Source organism: Cordyceps fumosorosea, assembly GCF_001636725.1.
Source record: "Cordyceps fumosorosea ARSEF 2679 chromosome Unknown scaffold_39, whole genome shotgun sequence".
NCBI classification, from domain to species: domain Eukaryota; kingdom Fungi; phylum Ascomycota; class Sordariomycetes; order Hypocreales; family Cordycipitaceae; genus Cordyceps; species Cordyceps fumosorosea.
This window is the reverse complement of record NW_017387339.1, coordinates 1-14339: the sequence shown is the minus strand read 5'-3', so window position 1 is coordinate 14339 and position 14339 is coordinate 1. Positions and strand designations below refer to the sequence as shown.

General features: G+C 56.2%; 5 protein-coding genes across 5 annotated transcripts; 2 read left to right on the top strand and 3 right to left on the bottom strand.

The window, feature by feature from the left end:
* Positions 1 to 1703: 1703 nt before the first annotated feature.
* ISF_08969 (Glycosyl hydrolase 92) lies at positions 1704 to 4254 on the top strand (the record flags this gene model as incomplete). Its single annotated transcript, XM_018852572.1, has 2 exons — positions 1704 to 3514; positions 3615 to 4254. The coding sequence occupies 2 exons, from the start codon at positions 1704 to 1706 to the stop codon at positions 4252 to 4254; spliced, it is 2451 nt and encodes an 816-aa protein (XP_018700200.1).
* Positions 4255 to 4460: 206 nt separating this feature from the next.
* ISF_08968 (Sphingomyelin phosphodiesterase) lies at positions 4461 to 6963 on the bottom strand (the record flags this gene model as incomplete). Its single annotated transcript, XM_018852571.1, has 5 exons — positions 4461 to 5773; positions 5859 to 6133; positions 6221 to 6561; positions 6620 to 6706; positions 6778 to 6963. The coding sequence occupies 5 exons, from the start codon at positions 6961 to 6963 to the stop codon at positions 4461 to 4463; spliced, it is 2202 nt and encodes a 733-aa protein (XP_018700199.1).
* A 541-nt stretch (positions 6964 to 7504) lies between these two features.
* Positions 7505 to 8707, bottom strand: ISF_08967 (Cell wall galactomannoprotein; the record flags this gene model as incomplete). Its single annotated transcript, XM_018852570.1, has 1 exon — positions 7505 to 8707. The coding sequence occupies one exon, from the start codon at positions 8705 to 8707 to the stop codon at positions 7505 to 7507; it is 1203 nt and encodes a 400-aa protein (XP_018700198.1).
* A 2128-nt stretch (positions 8708 to 10835) lies between these two features.
* On the top strand, positions 10836 to 11384 carry ISF_08966 (hypothetical protein; the record flags this gene model as incomplete). The annotated part of the gene is made up of 1 exon (XM_018852569.1): positions 10836 to 11384. The coding sequence occupies one exon, from the start codon at positions 10836 to 10838 to the stop codon at positions 11382 to 11384; it is 549 nt and encodes a 182-aa protein (XP_018700197.1).
* A 480-nt stretch (positions 11385 to 11864) lies between these two features.
* On the bottom strand, positions 11865 to 13441 carry ISF_08965 (hypothetical protein; the record flags this gene model as incomplete). The annotated part of the gene is made up of 4 exons (XM_018852568.1): positions 11865 to 12767; positions 12828 to 13083; positions 13160 to 13307; positions 13381 to 13441. The coding sequence occupies 4 exons, from the start codon at positions 13439 to 13441 to the stop codon at positions 11865 to 11867; spliced, it is 1368 nt and encodes a 455-aa protein (XP_018700196.1).
* Positions 13442 to 14339: the final 898 nt, after the last annotated feature.

The window sequence follows — 14339 nt, the reverse complement described above, 5'->3', positions numbered from 1 at the left end:
GGCGCGGAGGCGAATGCGGGGGATTTCGAACGTCCCCCACAGTTCAACTCAACTAACCCAAATAACTGGTTTTGCTAAATTGCGACTACGAATAGACTCCGGGACCTGCGGATCTGGAGGACTACTAGTTCTCAGCAGTTGCTGGGTTTGGTGAATTGCGACTCTGGGGCAGTGGAGTGTTGGGGCCTCCATAATTGACGTTAGTCAATGGAAACTCTAATATGTATGCATCTTACGTGCATCCCTCCCTCCCTTGTTGCGGTTTCAATGTCGCTGGTCTTGTCACCTTTCAATAAATATGCGACCATGCATACTACGGTTAGGAAATCATGACATGAAGTCTGAAATCACATCGATCCTTCTTGGCATTTCCAGCCTCACTGATCCCCTCTCATTCCCGTGCCAAGAGACTTGGGTTGGAAAAGTCCGGACGCCACCCGAGAAGCGAGAAGCGGCCGAGACAAGGAAATGATTTCCTCGGCACTGCGAAGAGGAAAAGAGGCGTTTTGCCAAGACGGGCGCCTTCCTGTGGGAGTTGTAGGTGTTAATGAGCTGCAGTAGTCACACGCAAGAAATGCCGTGAGACAATGAAGGCCCCTGCAGGAGGATGCCTAAATGGCCTGTATATTGTATTGTATTTTTGTGCTGGCATCACTCAACGTGCTAAAGTAGTTATGAATATTGTGTATGTGCAAATTATCGGTGCAGCTAATACATTGCAAGTAATTTTGCCTGCATCTCTACTCCCACCACCACCAACATTAGTCATTACCAGAGGAAGCGACATTTTCGCCTGCAGTTGACACACCAATATTACTACTCAAATTGCATACTCAGTTCGGAAGGAGGAACTAAGCGTCCGGGCTCCTACTTATGCCTCACTCTGGTGTCCTCATGATCTGCGCTAGTCTGGATAGTCCAACGCTGCCCAGTTGACCTTAGTTATAGTGCAACCCTGATGAAGAAATGGTGTCTCGCGTGATGGAAGTCCATGTCTTTGACCTTGTACCATTTCAGGAAGTCTACCCCTGATTAGCATGCTTAGCCTGATCAGCAGCAGGAACTGCCCCCAAAGGAGTAGAGGGTGAGATGGTTCGGATATGAAGACGCGCCGCAAAAGCGCGACGCGTGCAAGTTTAATTAGGCCGAGATTTGCAAATGAATTAGGCAGGTTACTCTACATTTATTGACTCTTCCCCTTTACACCACAGTCCAGAGAAGTACTCTGCATCCTACGCATCTGTACTGATACATCTCGGCAATCTGCCCGTACAGCTTGTGGTGTCTTATCTGCCTTGAACCCAGCGTGACCACGTCCTCATTCCGCGTGATGGCTTGGTGATACATTCCTCATCGTGAAGGTAACATTCACTCGTCGCGTGCGAGCCATCATGATCGACCACAGGATTCGCGGTGCGACCTTGCTAATCTGCCAGCGGCGATGTGACAGTCTGGCTCTGTCTAGGGGTAGTCTGGTAGTAGAACTTGGAGGGAGTATTTGGAGATGACCATTACGTATCGCAACCTGTGCTTGGTAGCATTGCAGCGGCGCAATGTCACGTTCCTTTCGTTCCTTTCGATCCTTGACATTCTCACATTTAAATCAGCCCATCCCCAGCTGTCTCTCCGTCATATCTTGTATACTCTGTCTGTATCCCTCCCTTCCTAGGCGACCGACAGACAGCAAGCCCTTGATGAAAGTCATGACGCCTTCACCTGCTCTCAAGCTCCTCGCGCTGTCCCTCCTCCCAGCCCTCGCCCGGACAGCGGCCACGATATCCTACGACAATGTTGACAAGACTCACTACGACCCCCTCGACTACGTCGACCAGCTGATCGGCTCCAGCAACGGGGGCAATGTCTTCCCCGGCGCCACCGTGCCCTATGGCATGGCCAAGGCCGTCGCCGACACCACCAGCGGCAGCAACCAGGGCGGCTTCACCCTCGACGGCTCGCCCGTCTCCGGCTTCAGCGTCCTGCACGACTCCGGCACCGGCGGCTCGCCCTCCCTCGGCAACTTCCCGCTCTTCGCCTACGCCACCTGCCCCGACGACGACGTCAACCGCTGCGACTTTCCCAAGAAGACGCGCGCCCAGCACGGCACCTTCAAGAACGACACCGTCGTCGCCAAGCCGGGCTACTTTGGCATCGCCCTCGACGCCGGGCCCAAGGTCGAGATGACCGCGACGCACCACGCGGCGCTCTTCAAGTTCACCTTCCCGGGGGCCAAGGCGGGCGACAAGCCGCTGATCCTGCAGGACCTGTCGGACCTGTCCAACTCGCGCCAGGACAACGGCACCGTCTCCGTGGACCCTTCCACGGGGCGCATCCGCGGCGGCGCCGTCTTCGTGTCCAGCTTCTCCCAGGGCACCTACACGGCCTACTTCTGCACCGACTTCAAAGGGCCGCCGGTCGCCGACGCGGGCGTCTTCGTGGACAGCCGCGCCAGCACCGCCGTGCACAACCTGACCATCTCGCGCTCCATCAACGGCTACCCGCTGCCCGGCGGCGCCTTTGTGCGCTTCGCCGACGGCCGGACCCCCGTGTACGCGCGCGTCGGCGTCAGCTTCATCAGCGAATCGCAAGCCTGCGCCAGCGCGGAGCGGGAAATCCCGAGCTTTGACTTTGACAGGCACGCGCGCGAGGCCCGGGACGCGTGGAAGGCCAAGCTCATCAACATCAAGGTCGACACCACCGGCGTCGACCCGTCCTACGTCAAGAACTTCTACTCGGGCGTGTACCGCACCATGGTCAACCCGCAAAACTTTACCGGCGAGAACCCGCTGTGGAGTGACGGGGAGCCGTACTTTGACTCGTTCTACTGCATCTGGGACCTGTTCCGGTCGCAGCTGCCGTTCCTGACCATCCTGGACCCGGCGGCGGTCGCGCAGATGGTGCGCTCGCTCATCGCCACGTACGAGCACGACGGCTGGCTGCCGGACTGCCGGATGAGCCTGAGCCGCGGGTACACGCAGGGCGGCTCCAACGCGGACAACGTGCTGGCCGACGCGTACCTCAAGGGCGTGACGGACGGCGTGGACTGGGACAAGGGCTACGCGGCGGTCAAGAAGGACGCCGAGGTCGAGCCGTTTGACTGGTGCTGCCACGGCCGCGGCGGCATCGACTCTTGGGATGCTCTCGGCTACATCCCGGTGCAGGATTTCGATTACAAGGGGTTCGGGACGTTGACGAGGAGTCTGAGTCGCACGCTGGAGTACGCGTACAATGACTTTGCGATTGCGCAGATGGCGGGGGGCATGGGGAAGGAGCAGGAGAGGCAGCGGTTCTTGAGGGCGAGCGGGAATTGGGAGAGCTTGTGGCGAGCGGATCAGGGGTCCAAGTACGCCAACGGGACAGACACGGGCTTCACGGGGTTCTTCCAGCCAAAGTATGCGAACGGCACCTGGGGATACCAGGATCCGCTCAAGTGCAGCAACCTGGACGACAAGAGCGTGTGCTCGCTGCAGAACAGCGGACCGGAGACGTTTGAGAGCAGTATCTGGGAGTACGGGTTGTAAGTTGTCCCCCTGCGGCCAACCAAGCAAGATATTGGCGTTGGAGGATGGATGAGTCTTGAGCAACTGCTAACCACCTTGACCCCCCCCTCCCCCCAGCTTCGTCCCCCACGACCAGGCCACCCTCATCACCCTCCTCGGCGGCCCCGACGCCTTCCGCCGCCGCCTCGACTACCTGCACGACGCCGGCATCACCTACATCGGCAACGAGCCGGCCTTCCTCACCGTCTTCCAGTACCACTACGCCGGCCGGCCGGCCCTCTCCGCCGAGCGCGCCCACTTCTACATCCCGCGCTTCTTCCAGCCCACGCCGCCCGGCCTCCCCGGCAACGACGACAGCGGCGCCATGGGCTCCTTCCTCGCCTTTAGCATGATGGGCCTGTTCCCCAACCCGGGCCAGGACGTGTACCTCATCACCCCGCCGTTCTTCTCGTCCGTGTCGATAAAGCACCCGCTGACGGGGAAGACGGCGCGGGTGAGAAACGTCAACTTTGACGCGACGTATGCGAGTATCTACATACAGAGCGCGACGCTGGATGGGGAGCCGTATACGAAGAATTGGATTGATCACTCGTTTTTCACGGAGGGAAAGGAGCTGGTGCTGACGCTGGGGAGGAACGAGAGTAGCTGGGGGACGAAGGTGGCTGACTTGCCGCCGAGTCTGGGGAGCTATGCGGGATACAACCAGACGTACTCGAAGAGATGGGCGGTTCCGAGCGGTGCGCTGCAGATGTACTAGCATTCCATGTAAATACGTCATCTAGCGGGTGTATAACCATCTTTTTCAGTTTCTCATCATTCTTCATTACAGTTGGTAATAACTACTCTCTTCCTGGTTCTTCGCTCTTTTCAAGTCCCTTCCTCCACCACCACTCTCACCACCCTCACCGCCATCACTTTTACATCCCCTCACAGTAGTGCCTTGCAGCTCCTTTTCTCCCCTCCTCAATCTTCCCCCGCCGCCGTCTCAAACGGCTCCTTAGTCGCCTCGCGGTCCACGCAGTTCCCCGTCGCGTTCCACCCTCTCGGCATCACCACCGTCGACCGCTCGCACACCTCCGGCCGCGCCTCCTCCCACGGCCTGATCGTCCCGTTGCCCGCCACGAACCTCGCCTGCAACTCCTCCAGCAGGTCCCCGCGCGAGAGCAAGCCCCCGATCACGTCCGGCAGCTCCGTCTCCGCGCACGCCCTGCTGTCCACCCCGCGCCTCTCCTTCTCGCCCCCGCCCCTACTACCGTTTCCAACCTTGAACGGCTCCCCGAACCCCCAGACGATGCCCTCCCCGCGCACGCTGCAGCCGTCCTGGCTGCGCCCCGCGCGCAGCTGGCAAAGCTCCTTCTCCTTGCACTCCCCCTCGCACTTGTCCCTGATCCACCCCCTCGTCTTGCGCAGCACGAACTCGTCGAACAGCGTCGCGTTGCGCTCAAACGCCTCGGTTAGGTTGTGCCAGAACGCCGGCGTCAGCCCGTCCTCCTCGCCGAGCGGCGGCGAGGCCGCCCAGCCGTACGCCTCTTTGGCCGAGTAGTACCGCGTCCACCTGGGGCCCTCCTCGCGCTGGAACGCCGGGTCCTCCATGTCGGCAATGTACGTGACAAAGTCGCGCACCGCGAACGTGTCCGGGTCCACGTCGTACACGCGGAACGCCGGCATCCCCGTGTCCGGCGACAGCGACGGGCCAATGTACGAGACGGCCGCGGCGTGGTCGGCGTCGCGCCGGGCCGGGTCCGAGTAGCTCACCGCAAACTCGTCCAGGTGCGTGTGGCCGAAGAACATGCCGCGGATCGTCGAGGCGTACCGCCTTACGATCTGGTCAAAGTAGTTGGACTGATCCGGCAGCGCGTCCGGGTGGCCAAAGTGCATGTGGCCGATGATGTACACGGGCTGGCCGGCCTTCTCCGCCCTGTCCAGCTCCTGCGCGAGCCAGTACAGCTGGCCGTCCGGGTCGCGCGCGCCGTTGAGCAGGTACAGCGCCCAGTTGAGCCGGCTGTACAGGTTGGTGTTGAGGGAGATGATGCGCAGGTTGAGCCCCCGGACCCGGGTCGAGTAGGCGCCGTGCTTGAGCATCTGCCGCTTCACGTCCCAGCCGAGGTACTGCGCCAGCCCCGTTCCGGTGACGTTGTACAGCCACCGCGTCGACCATCCCATCTGCGTCGGCTCGAAGATATTGACGCTGTGCGCGTCGTGGTTGCCGAGGGTGCCGAAGATCCAGTAGTACGGCTCGGACAGCCACTTCATCCTCGGGCCATAGAATCGGTCGGCTGACGCGGTGGGTTAGCGGCGGTGCTTTTCAGATACGGTGCTTCTTCGTGTCGTCAGAAGAAGGGATAGGGGGGCATGGCTTACTATAATTTGTGGCGATGCTCCCACTGATATCGGAAATCAGTTGATGAGAAATGTCGCCGGTGAAGAGGATCATCGGGCCCCTCCCGTCCCAACCCTGTTTCCTGTAATGGCGTCTATCCAAGACCTCCTTGATCTTGTTATACATGCTCAGCTCCAGCCCCTGCGGCGTGCCGCAGTTGTGTTCGCCATTCCAGCCGGCAGGAGACTGTATATTCTCGGGCCATGGTCTCGGTGGCGGGTTCCAAGAATCTTCAAAGGGTGCCCAGGGGGCCAGTCTAGTTTTTGGTTCCGGGCATCATTAGCCAAGAAATTAAACGCCAGGCAAGAAATACACGACATGAATCAAGAGAGTCGTCACATACCGGCAGCACCTTGGGTAGTCACACGTGGTGCTGGTACCAGGCCAATATTCCTTGTCATAGTGAATGTCGGTGAAGTGAACGATCCTGAGCGGGCGCTTCTGCTTCTTGGGTTTCTTGGGCTTCTTGGGTATGATGGCCTTGGGTTCATCCTTCTCGTCGCAGAACGGCAGGCTCGGGAAGGGAAACCTCCATTCCCGCACCTCAGGGGGGTCGCAGACGCCAAAGAGCGAAAAGCAAAACTGCTTTGCCGTGGGCGAGTAGGGGTCCACGCCCCTCGCAATGTACATGAGCTCGGGAACATGCTTCTGGCCAACGCGCTCGCAGTACCGTTCATTGAAATGCTACGTCGCATAAGATAGTTAGAATCAGCGCAGATGTAGACAGTTGGGGGGGACTCACGGTGGTAGATATGCATAGCTTCTTCATAAGGGCCTCAACCGGGTTCTCATTGTGCTCACTGAGAGCTTCCAGAACGCTGAGTAAATTCTGCTGCAGGTTAGAGAAGCAAACACAAACCCGGAGGTTCGTCACGGGGCGGGGCGAGATGTGCGACCAACCATGCAAGCATCACAAGTGTTGAGTGAGTCGAGCTCGAAGACTTCCTTGGTCTGCTTCGCCCACGTTCCCGCTTGCAGAGACCCTTGGAGGATCGCGTGCTTTGCAGCCTGCGTGGCCTGCGCCGAGGGTAGTGCAGAGGGGGAGGCGAGGAGGGCAGACAGACCCCAGAAGCGATGGGGGCGCATTCTTTTTTTGCGTCAAGTTGGTTGGTCGTTCTTTCTTTGACAGATAGTAGAGGGCAACGAAAGAGACGACAGACAACTCGAGCTGCGAGCTCGTCGACTGTAAATGGCCCGATGTTGAAAGATCAACTCTACATCATGTACGACAAGCAGGTTACTCCAATACAAGACTACGACGCGCTCAGAAGAGAAAAAGCTCTCGTTCTGCCGTCTTGTTTGTTGTTGGCCACGGGACCGCAGCGATCGTGTCCCAACCGGGCTCAACTCTAATCAAGGCGAAGCGGAACCAACAGCGAAACTACCTGGTGAACAAGTTGGTGCCTGGCTCAACTCTAGCAAGAAGCCAAAGATGCTGTAGCGGCCTCGACTTGGCCACGTGCGAGAAAAAAAAAAGTTAAAATAAACACTATATATCAGAAAGGGAACCGTGATACTAGATCATACATTGTCGTACTAGCCATACATTTTGCTCGTTGCCAGGGCGCGTTCCAAAGAAACAAAGCTGAAAGATCGTACCAAGCCATGGAAAAAGAGCGCGTTTACTTTAGATGACGAGAGCGGCAATGGCGAGGGCGAGGGCACCAACGGGAGCCATGAGGTTTCCGTTGTTGGTGGTCGGAGGCGCGTTGCCGTTGCCGCCCGAACCCGAGCCGCCATTGCCATTTCCTCCGTTTCCATTTCCATTGCCTCCGTTACCATTTCCATTGCCTCCATTACCGTTTCCGTTTCCTCCATTACCGTTGCCATTGCCGTTTCCTCCGTTGCCATTTCCATTGCCACCTCCGTTGCCGTTGCCGCCGCCGGGGCAAGTCTTGCAGCCACTGCCACCGGTCGGAGTGGGAGTGGGAGTCGTGCAGATGGTCGTGACGGTGACACCGCCGCCGGGAGCACTCGTGGTGGTGCTGTTGTTCCAGCGAGAGCTGGTAATGATGCTCGTGGTGGAAGTGCAAGGGGTGGTGATGCCGGTGCCGGTGCTAGTGGTGACGGTAGTTCCTGAAGACGTGGTACCAGTGGAGGAAGTACCAGTTGAAGAAGTTCCAGTCGAAGAGGTACCAGTTGAAGAAGTTCCAGTCGATGTTGTGCCGGTTGATGTGGTACCAGTCGTGGTTCCAGTCCCAGTAGAGGAAGTAGTTCCGGTTGAGGAGGTGACGCCACCAGACGAAGTCGTACTGGTTGATGAAGTACTGGACGTCGCCGTGGAAGTAGACGTCGGAGGATTCTTATCCTTGCAGTCCTTGAAGAGCGCCACCGCCTTCGCCAGCTGCTCCGTGATCAGACCGCTCACCGCGCCCGCCGCCGGCCTGTCCGCCGGGTTCACGCGCTTCGTGATGTCGTCAATCAGCCCGTTGGACGCGCTCGCAATGTCCGCCGTCTGCTTCTGGACCGTGGCACACAAATTGCCCTCCTCCACCGTCGGCTTCATCGCCGTCAGGGTGGCCACCAGCGTCTTCGAGTCGGTGTAGAGGGCGCTCACAAAGGTGCTCAGGTTGAGGACGTCGTCGGTGACCAGGTCAGCGCCGGGCGTGGCGTTGATCTGCTGCTGGCTCTTGACGACGTTGGCCACGAGGGTGTTGGCAGCAGCGACTACAGGCTGGATGTCGCCGGTGAAGGCGACGAAGGCGGCGTTGAGGGCGACGGTGTCCTTGTCCGACTGCTGGATGGCGGCGACGATGGTGTCGTAGAGGGAGGCGGCGGCTGAGCCGCCTGTGAGGAGGCTCAGCACGGCGAGGGTGTTGGAGAGCTTCATGATGTTTAAAAGAAGAACGAGAGACGAGTCAGTGTTAGAACGAGTGAATACTCCAAGTTGGTTGCAGAACAGAGGCAAGTCCCAGCAGAGTTGGGAGGGCGGACAAGACCATCGTTTTAAAGCGGCTTTCTTATTACCACCACCCGTCTTTGCTGAATCCTTCCTCACAAGCTACCGAGGCGACTGCGAGCCTCGAGGCCCTCGTCGCTGTGGCTGGCAGCAACCAGGCTGCAGGTTGGGAAATGAAGTATTGGGCTTCCCTTATACGAGAACCCTCTGGCTGCATGACCAGGAAATTGGCAGCCACCACCAACGGGCCAGAAAACGAAGCAAGCCACATTTTCTGCAGAAAAGGGTGCTGTCAAAACGGGATTCCCTCCAATGAGGCTTCCGCCAGGGGACGGCGATGCCAGCCTATTTTGGCAATGACCGGCATGGCTTCCCACCCGTTTCCATCAACTTTCCACTGATCGATGAGTAGAGAGGACAATGGAAATGTGCGGGGTAAAAGGCTGGGTCCGGGGTTGAACTGTGACAGCTCCAATAGATGCGCTCCGCCGCCCCCGATCAAGACTCTGCCCGAGACAGACAGGTTCGTCCACAGCTGGGGGGCTCCCTTGTCCAACCTTGGAACTAATAAGTGTCAATATTCCTGCGAGAATTATTAATGCGAGCCGTTATCTGCAGCAGCATGTTTTCCCCATCCCATTTAACCTGCATCAACACATCATCCAAGGGCTCATCTTCAACTTGATTCAATCAATGCACGCTGTAATTTTAGGCCCTTGCCAAGATAAGATAGCTTCCAACGCGACACTAGCTATACGGAGCAACCCATACATGCAGAAATAGGGCGAGCTTTCCGTCTTCTAGTCACCGCCCTTTGGGAATTACTGCACACCCTCATCGTCAACATCGGTCAAGAGTTGGCCCGTCCTTGTTCTCCCGCACTTCATCCCAGGCGCTTCTGTGCCCTGACAGCCTCTATTATAGCCTCAGGTGCTACCGTATAGGCCCCCCATGTGGCGTTCACTATTGACTCCAAACCTGCTTAATGACACCACCAATCCTGCAGGCCAGCTGGATTTGGCTGACGGCCGGACCTACCACGGCAACAGGGCTAGCCCTGTTCGCGTTGGATGCCTTGGATTCGAGCCCAGGTGCAGGGTCTTGATGACTATGGTGATGATGGTGATGATTTCTGGGGTGGTTTGGTAGCCAACTAGTCAGCTGTCTGTGTCTGAGCAGCCTTGCACTGGCGTAACCTTGCTGTCCCCCGGTGAACATGGGCCAGGTAATAAATGCATCGTGAGGTTCAGGCCTAGCTTTCGTACAAACCTGCTCAACTTTTTCTCCTTTTAGTGTTTTTCTTTTTTTTTTTTTTCAGTTTCGCAGCATCTTGCCTTTCCAAGAGTGCGGGGCAAATTTCGTCTTTGCATAACTATGTAGGCGTTATTTGCCCACAACCGTAGTGAATACAGCGAGCAGAAAAGAAAAAAGATCTAAAGAAGCGGTAAGAATATAAGTGACGCGGGAAAAAAAATAGTACAATTTTAAAAAGAAAAGCCACTCGTTTGTTGCGACGCGATCATCTCACCCGGCAGCGACGCGTCTTCTGCTCTCCTCTCCGACCACCAATAGTGCGGGAGAGTCACCGCCAAAATAATATACACGTAAATATATAAACTTGTGTCTATCAAGTCCTTTTTCCATACACTTTAAGATTTGCCCCTAGACCACGCCCCAACCTGGCTAGCCTTTCCAATGCAGTGATAACTCGCCTTACTAGCTCCTAGCCGTAGTATAGTTATGAACCAACACGTATGGTGATGCCAACAGCCCTGGACTTCTAGCCAAAGTATTTTTTTTTTGGTTCCCAAGGCGATTGAGGGGCGAGAACCTGACGGGCTGAACCTTGTACAGGAGTATTGTTTTTCTTTTCACTAGATATAAAACTCTTCAGGTCTCCCTCTACTATCCTCTTTTGGTCTTCGATCCTTTACCCACGACTTGCCTCTCTTTCCTCCCACCAACAACTTTCCTTTCACCAACAGATTCCTTCCTTCACCAGCAACCTTTCTTCAGCAACAACCCTCGACAAGGCCTCTCCGTTCTCCCCCATCTCAATATGAAGTTCCTCAACCTCGTCGCCGCCGCCGCCGCCGGCCTCCTCTCCGCCCCCGCGGTCGCCCAGATTCACACCAACGGCCCCGTCTTCCGACTTGCCTTCAAGCAGGTCGAAGCCGCCAGCGAGAGCCTGCACCACGCCATCCTCGCCTTCCGCAGCAACGACACCATGCCCCCTCTCGCCATCGCCACCGCCGAGCTCGTCCACGTCGTCAAGGAGGCGCACGTCAACATCTCGCGCGAGGACAACCTCGGCCTCTCGCAGACCATCCAGGTCATGCTGCCCGTCTTCCGCCGCTTCAAGCCCCGGATGCGGAACATGGTGGAGGACTTCAAGGGCCGCCGCGACATCGTCATCCTGACGCACAACTGCGAGGTGGTGCGGATGAGCATCGGGGTGCTGCACGACGCGGTCAACATGTTCATGTCGCTGGTGCGCAGGAAGATTGCCAACGCTGCGTGGAAGACGGCCGAGAAGGAGGAGAATAAGATTCACAACTTGATGATTGGCCTCAAGTACCACTACCACAAGGAGCACTGTCAGGATTAAGTTTGGGCTTGAAGTGTACGGCCCCGTCGCGTCACAGTCCTCTCTCTAGGAGAAGATGGAGTGCCTCTTCAAGAGCAGGTTTTGGCCTGAAGAACAAGTTTTGGTCTTTTCTGCGTTGATTTTTCTGTTGCCAAGTTTTGCGTTCGTTTTTCTGCTGTCAAGTCCCCTTTCAATAGCAGTTTAATAATACCCTTTGTCCACCAGCTGCAGGCCTCCAGGGCCATATAATAACTTGCTAGCCAATGACAGCGGCACCTGCGTCAAGATGGGAATTTTGTGAGTGGATGTCACATGCATGGATTCTGCTCATTATCGTTTAACCTTCCGCTCACTTGTAGAATGTCATTTCAGTAAAGTCAGTGTCTGTACATTACCATCTATGGCCCTAGATACATAAGAAACCCTTTTAAGATAATAAAAAGCAACGCTTTCAGTCTGGATGCAGTACACGCATAAAATCAAATCAACCAGCATTCCTTATCATCGTCGCTGATTCATAGGGTACGACTCATGGTACTCGTTGTACGAGTTGCCGCGGGTGTGGTCGTAGCCGCGACCATTCTGGCGGCCGTAGCCATTGTTGTTGTAGCCGTTTCGGCCATTGTGACGGCCGGGACCGAACTGGTTCAGCGCTTCACGCGCAAGACCTGCCGGGCCGCGGGACTGGCCACCGCCGTAGCTGTGGTCCTGGCGGTACTGCGTCGGGGGCTGCTGGTAGCCCGGGCCGGTCGCGTACACCTTGCCGCCGCCGCTGTCGTTGCGGTCGAACTTGGCCGATGCGTAGTCGCGCGCGCCGACGGCAAACGCCGCAAAGGTGGCCTTGATCACGTCAAACGGGTTGAGCATGCTGATGAAGGCGTAGATACCCAGGATACCGCCCTGGTACGACGTGGGCGCCCAATTCTGCGCCTCGCCGCGCTCCGCGCCGCGGGCCACCAGGTGCTCCAGCTTGTACGGCCCGACCGGGTACGCCCAGAAGACGACAAACGAAATGGGCACCATCTCGAGGCAGCTGAGCAGGGAGGGGATGCCGTAGTGCAGGTCGGCGTAGGTGAGGGTGTCGGTCTCCTTGAGGACGTGGGTGCTCTGGAGGATCCAGAAGAGGATCTGCTGGAGGAAGGCGAGGCCGACGACGAGCTTGATGGCGATGAGCTTGGTCATGGGCTTGAGGTTGGGCATGTGCGTCTTGAGCTGGACGGCGACGAGCAGCACGGCGGCGATGGCCATGCCCGAGGAGAGCGTGGTGGCGATGCTGAGCCACAGCTTGGCGAAGTTGGTCTGGCTCTCGTACTGGCAGTAGACGCCGGCGACCTGGGTGATGATGGTGGCGATGGCGACGCCGAGCGCGATGACGGGGTACTGGAAGATCATGACGCAGCGTTGCTGGGAGGGATGGTTAGAGTTGGGGGGCTGGTTGGTCAATGGAAGAGGTGGGCAACTCACGGCGAACCACTTGACACCATCTTGAACAACACCACCCTCGGCCTTCTTGTCCTTGATCTCAATCTGCGAGAAGAAGCCGTCGCGGCCCTCGTTGTGGGGAGAAATGTACTCGCAGAGGAGCATAAAGTAGGAGGCGAGACATAGCGCCTGGATGAGCTCGAGGATCGGGTCGAGGTAGACTTGGGCCTGAGGGAAGCAGATGCAGAGGAAGTTGACGATGGCGTAGAGGGGCACGAGGGAGATGACTCTCATGACCCTAGAGACAAGGAGAATGTCAGGTTAGCGATCATCATTCAGCCTTTATGTTGTTGGAGCGCAGGGAGGCTGCTTACTTGACTTGCTGACGCGGGACAGATAGGTGAGTGGCATGGCGCCACATGTGGACGAAGCTGACGAGACAGGCCAGCGCTGTGCAGGCACCGGCGAGGATGCGGTTGAATTCTTGAAAAGTGAGGCCGGCGATGAAGGTCTTTTTGGCGCCTGTTTGAGGAAAGAAAACTGTTCAGCCATTGCGAGTCTTTTTTCCACCAAGTTGTCCATGTTGTAGCCTTACGGGCAGTGAGGTTGTGCGTGGGGCACTGATCGCCATCGTCGTCGTCGCCGATACCGAACATGTTGAGGGTTGGTTGGTTGCGAGGAGGTCGAGGAGAGTGATGTAAATTCGACGATGTAGAAGAGAACTCGGACTCTTCGATTCTATGTTGGTAAGAGGAATACAACTTGAAACAGAAATACACAGCTCAAGAGTCAGTGAGCTCGAGGCGACGGCTGTCTCTTATATCTCTGCTTACACCGTACGGTGAACCTGTCCCAATCGGGTAACCAAGATGTCGCGACAGGGCATTTTACTGGTCTGAATAGTCGACTAGTTACTACCTAGTTAGTCGTTGCAGGAAGACAAAGCTGACTGTGAGCCTGGTTCCACCTGTGAGATTGGAACTGGGCACCCGCTTCTCGCCCAATGGAACCCAACTAGGATAAGCACGCTCTGGCAGCCAGTTGACTACTTTGTAGATCTTGGTTGGGCTTGTATTCCATGTGTCGCTGTCCTATCATCTATTTTCTGATTCGCCCTCCTGTGTTGTGATTTAAGTGGAGCCCTTAGCAGTCAATTAGCCATTAGCCTATAATCAGCTGGATAGTAGAAAGTATAGGTAGTATATAGATTAATAAGTTAACTTTTAAAGAAAATAATCTTAATTATTAATAGAATTAGAAAAGAAAAAGAAAAATTAAAAGTATTTAATTATATTAACTTTCTAAGCTAAAAAATAGTATAAAAAAGGAAATACCTTTTATTATTTATAAAATAATAATAATAATATATATACATATATAAATAAGTCTTAATAGATTTTATTCTTTTACTTTTTTATATAAAATTACTATTAAGGACTGGCGCTACGGCTACTGCGAGTAGGCGTCGATATGAGGTTGAATTGAATCTCTTACGGAGGGAAGAGACAGGGAGGGTGTTACGAAGTGGCTACTATACATAAGGGGGAGCTCCCC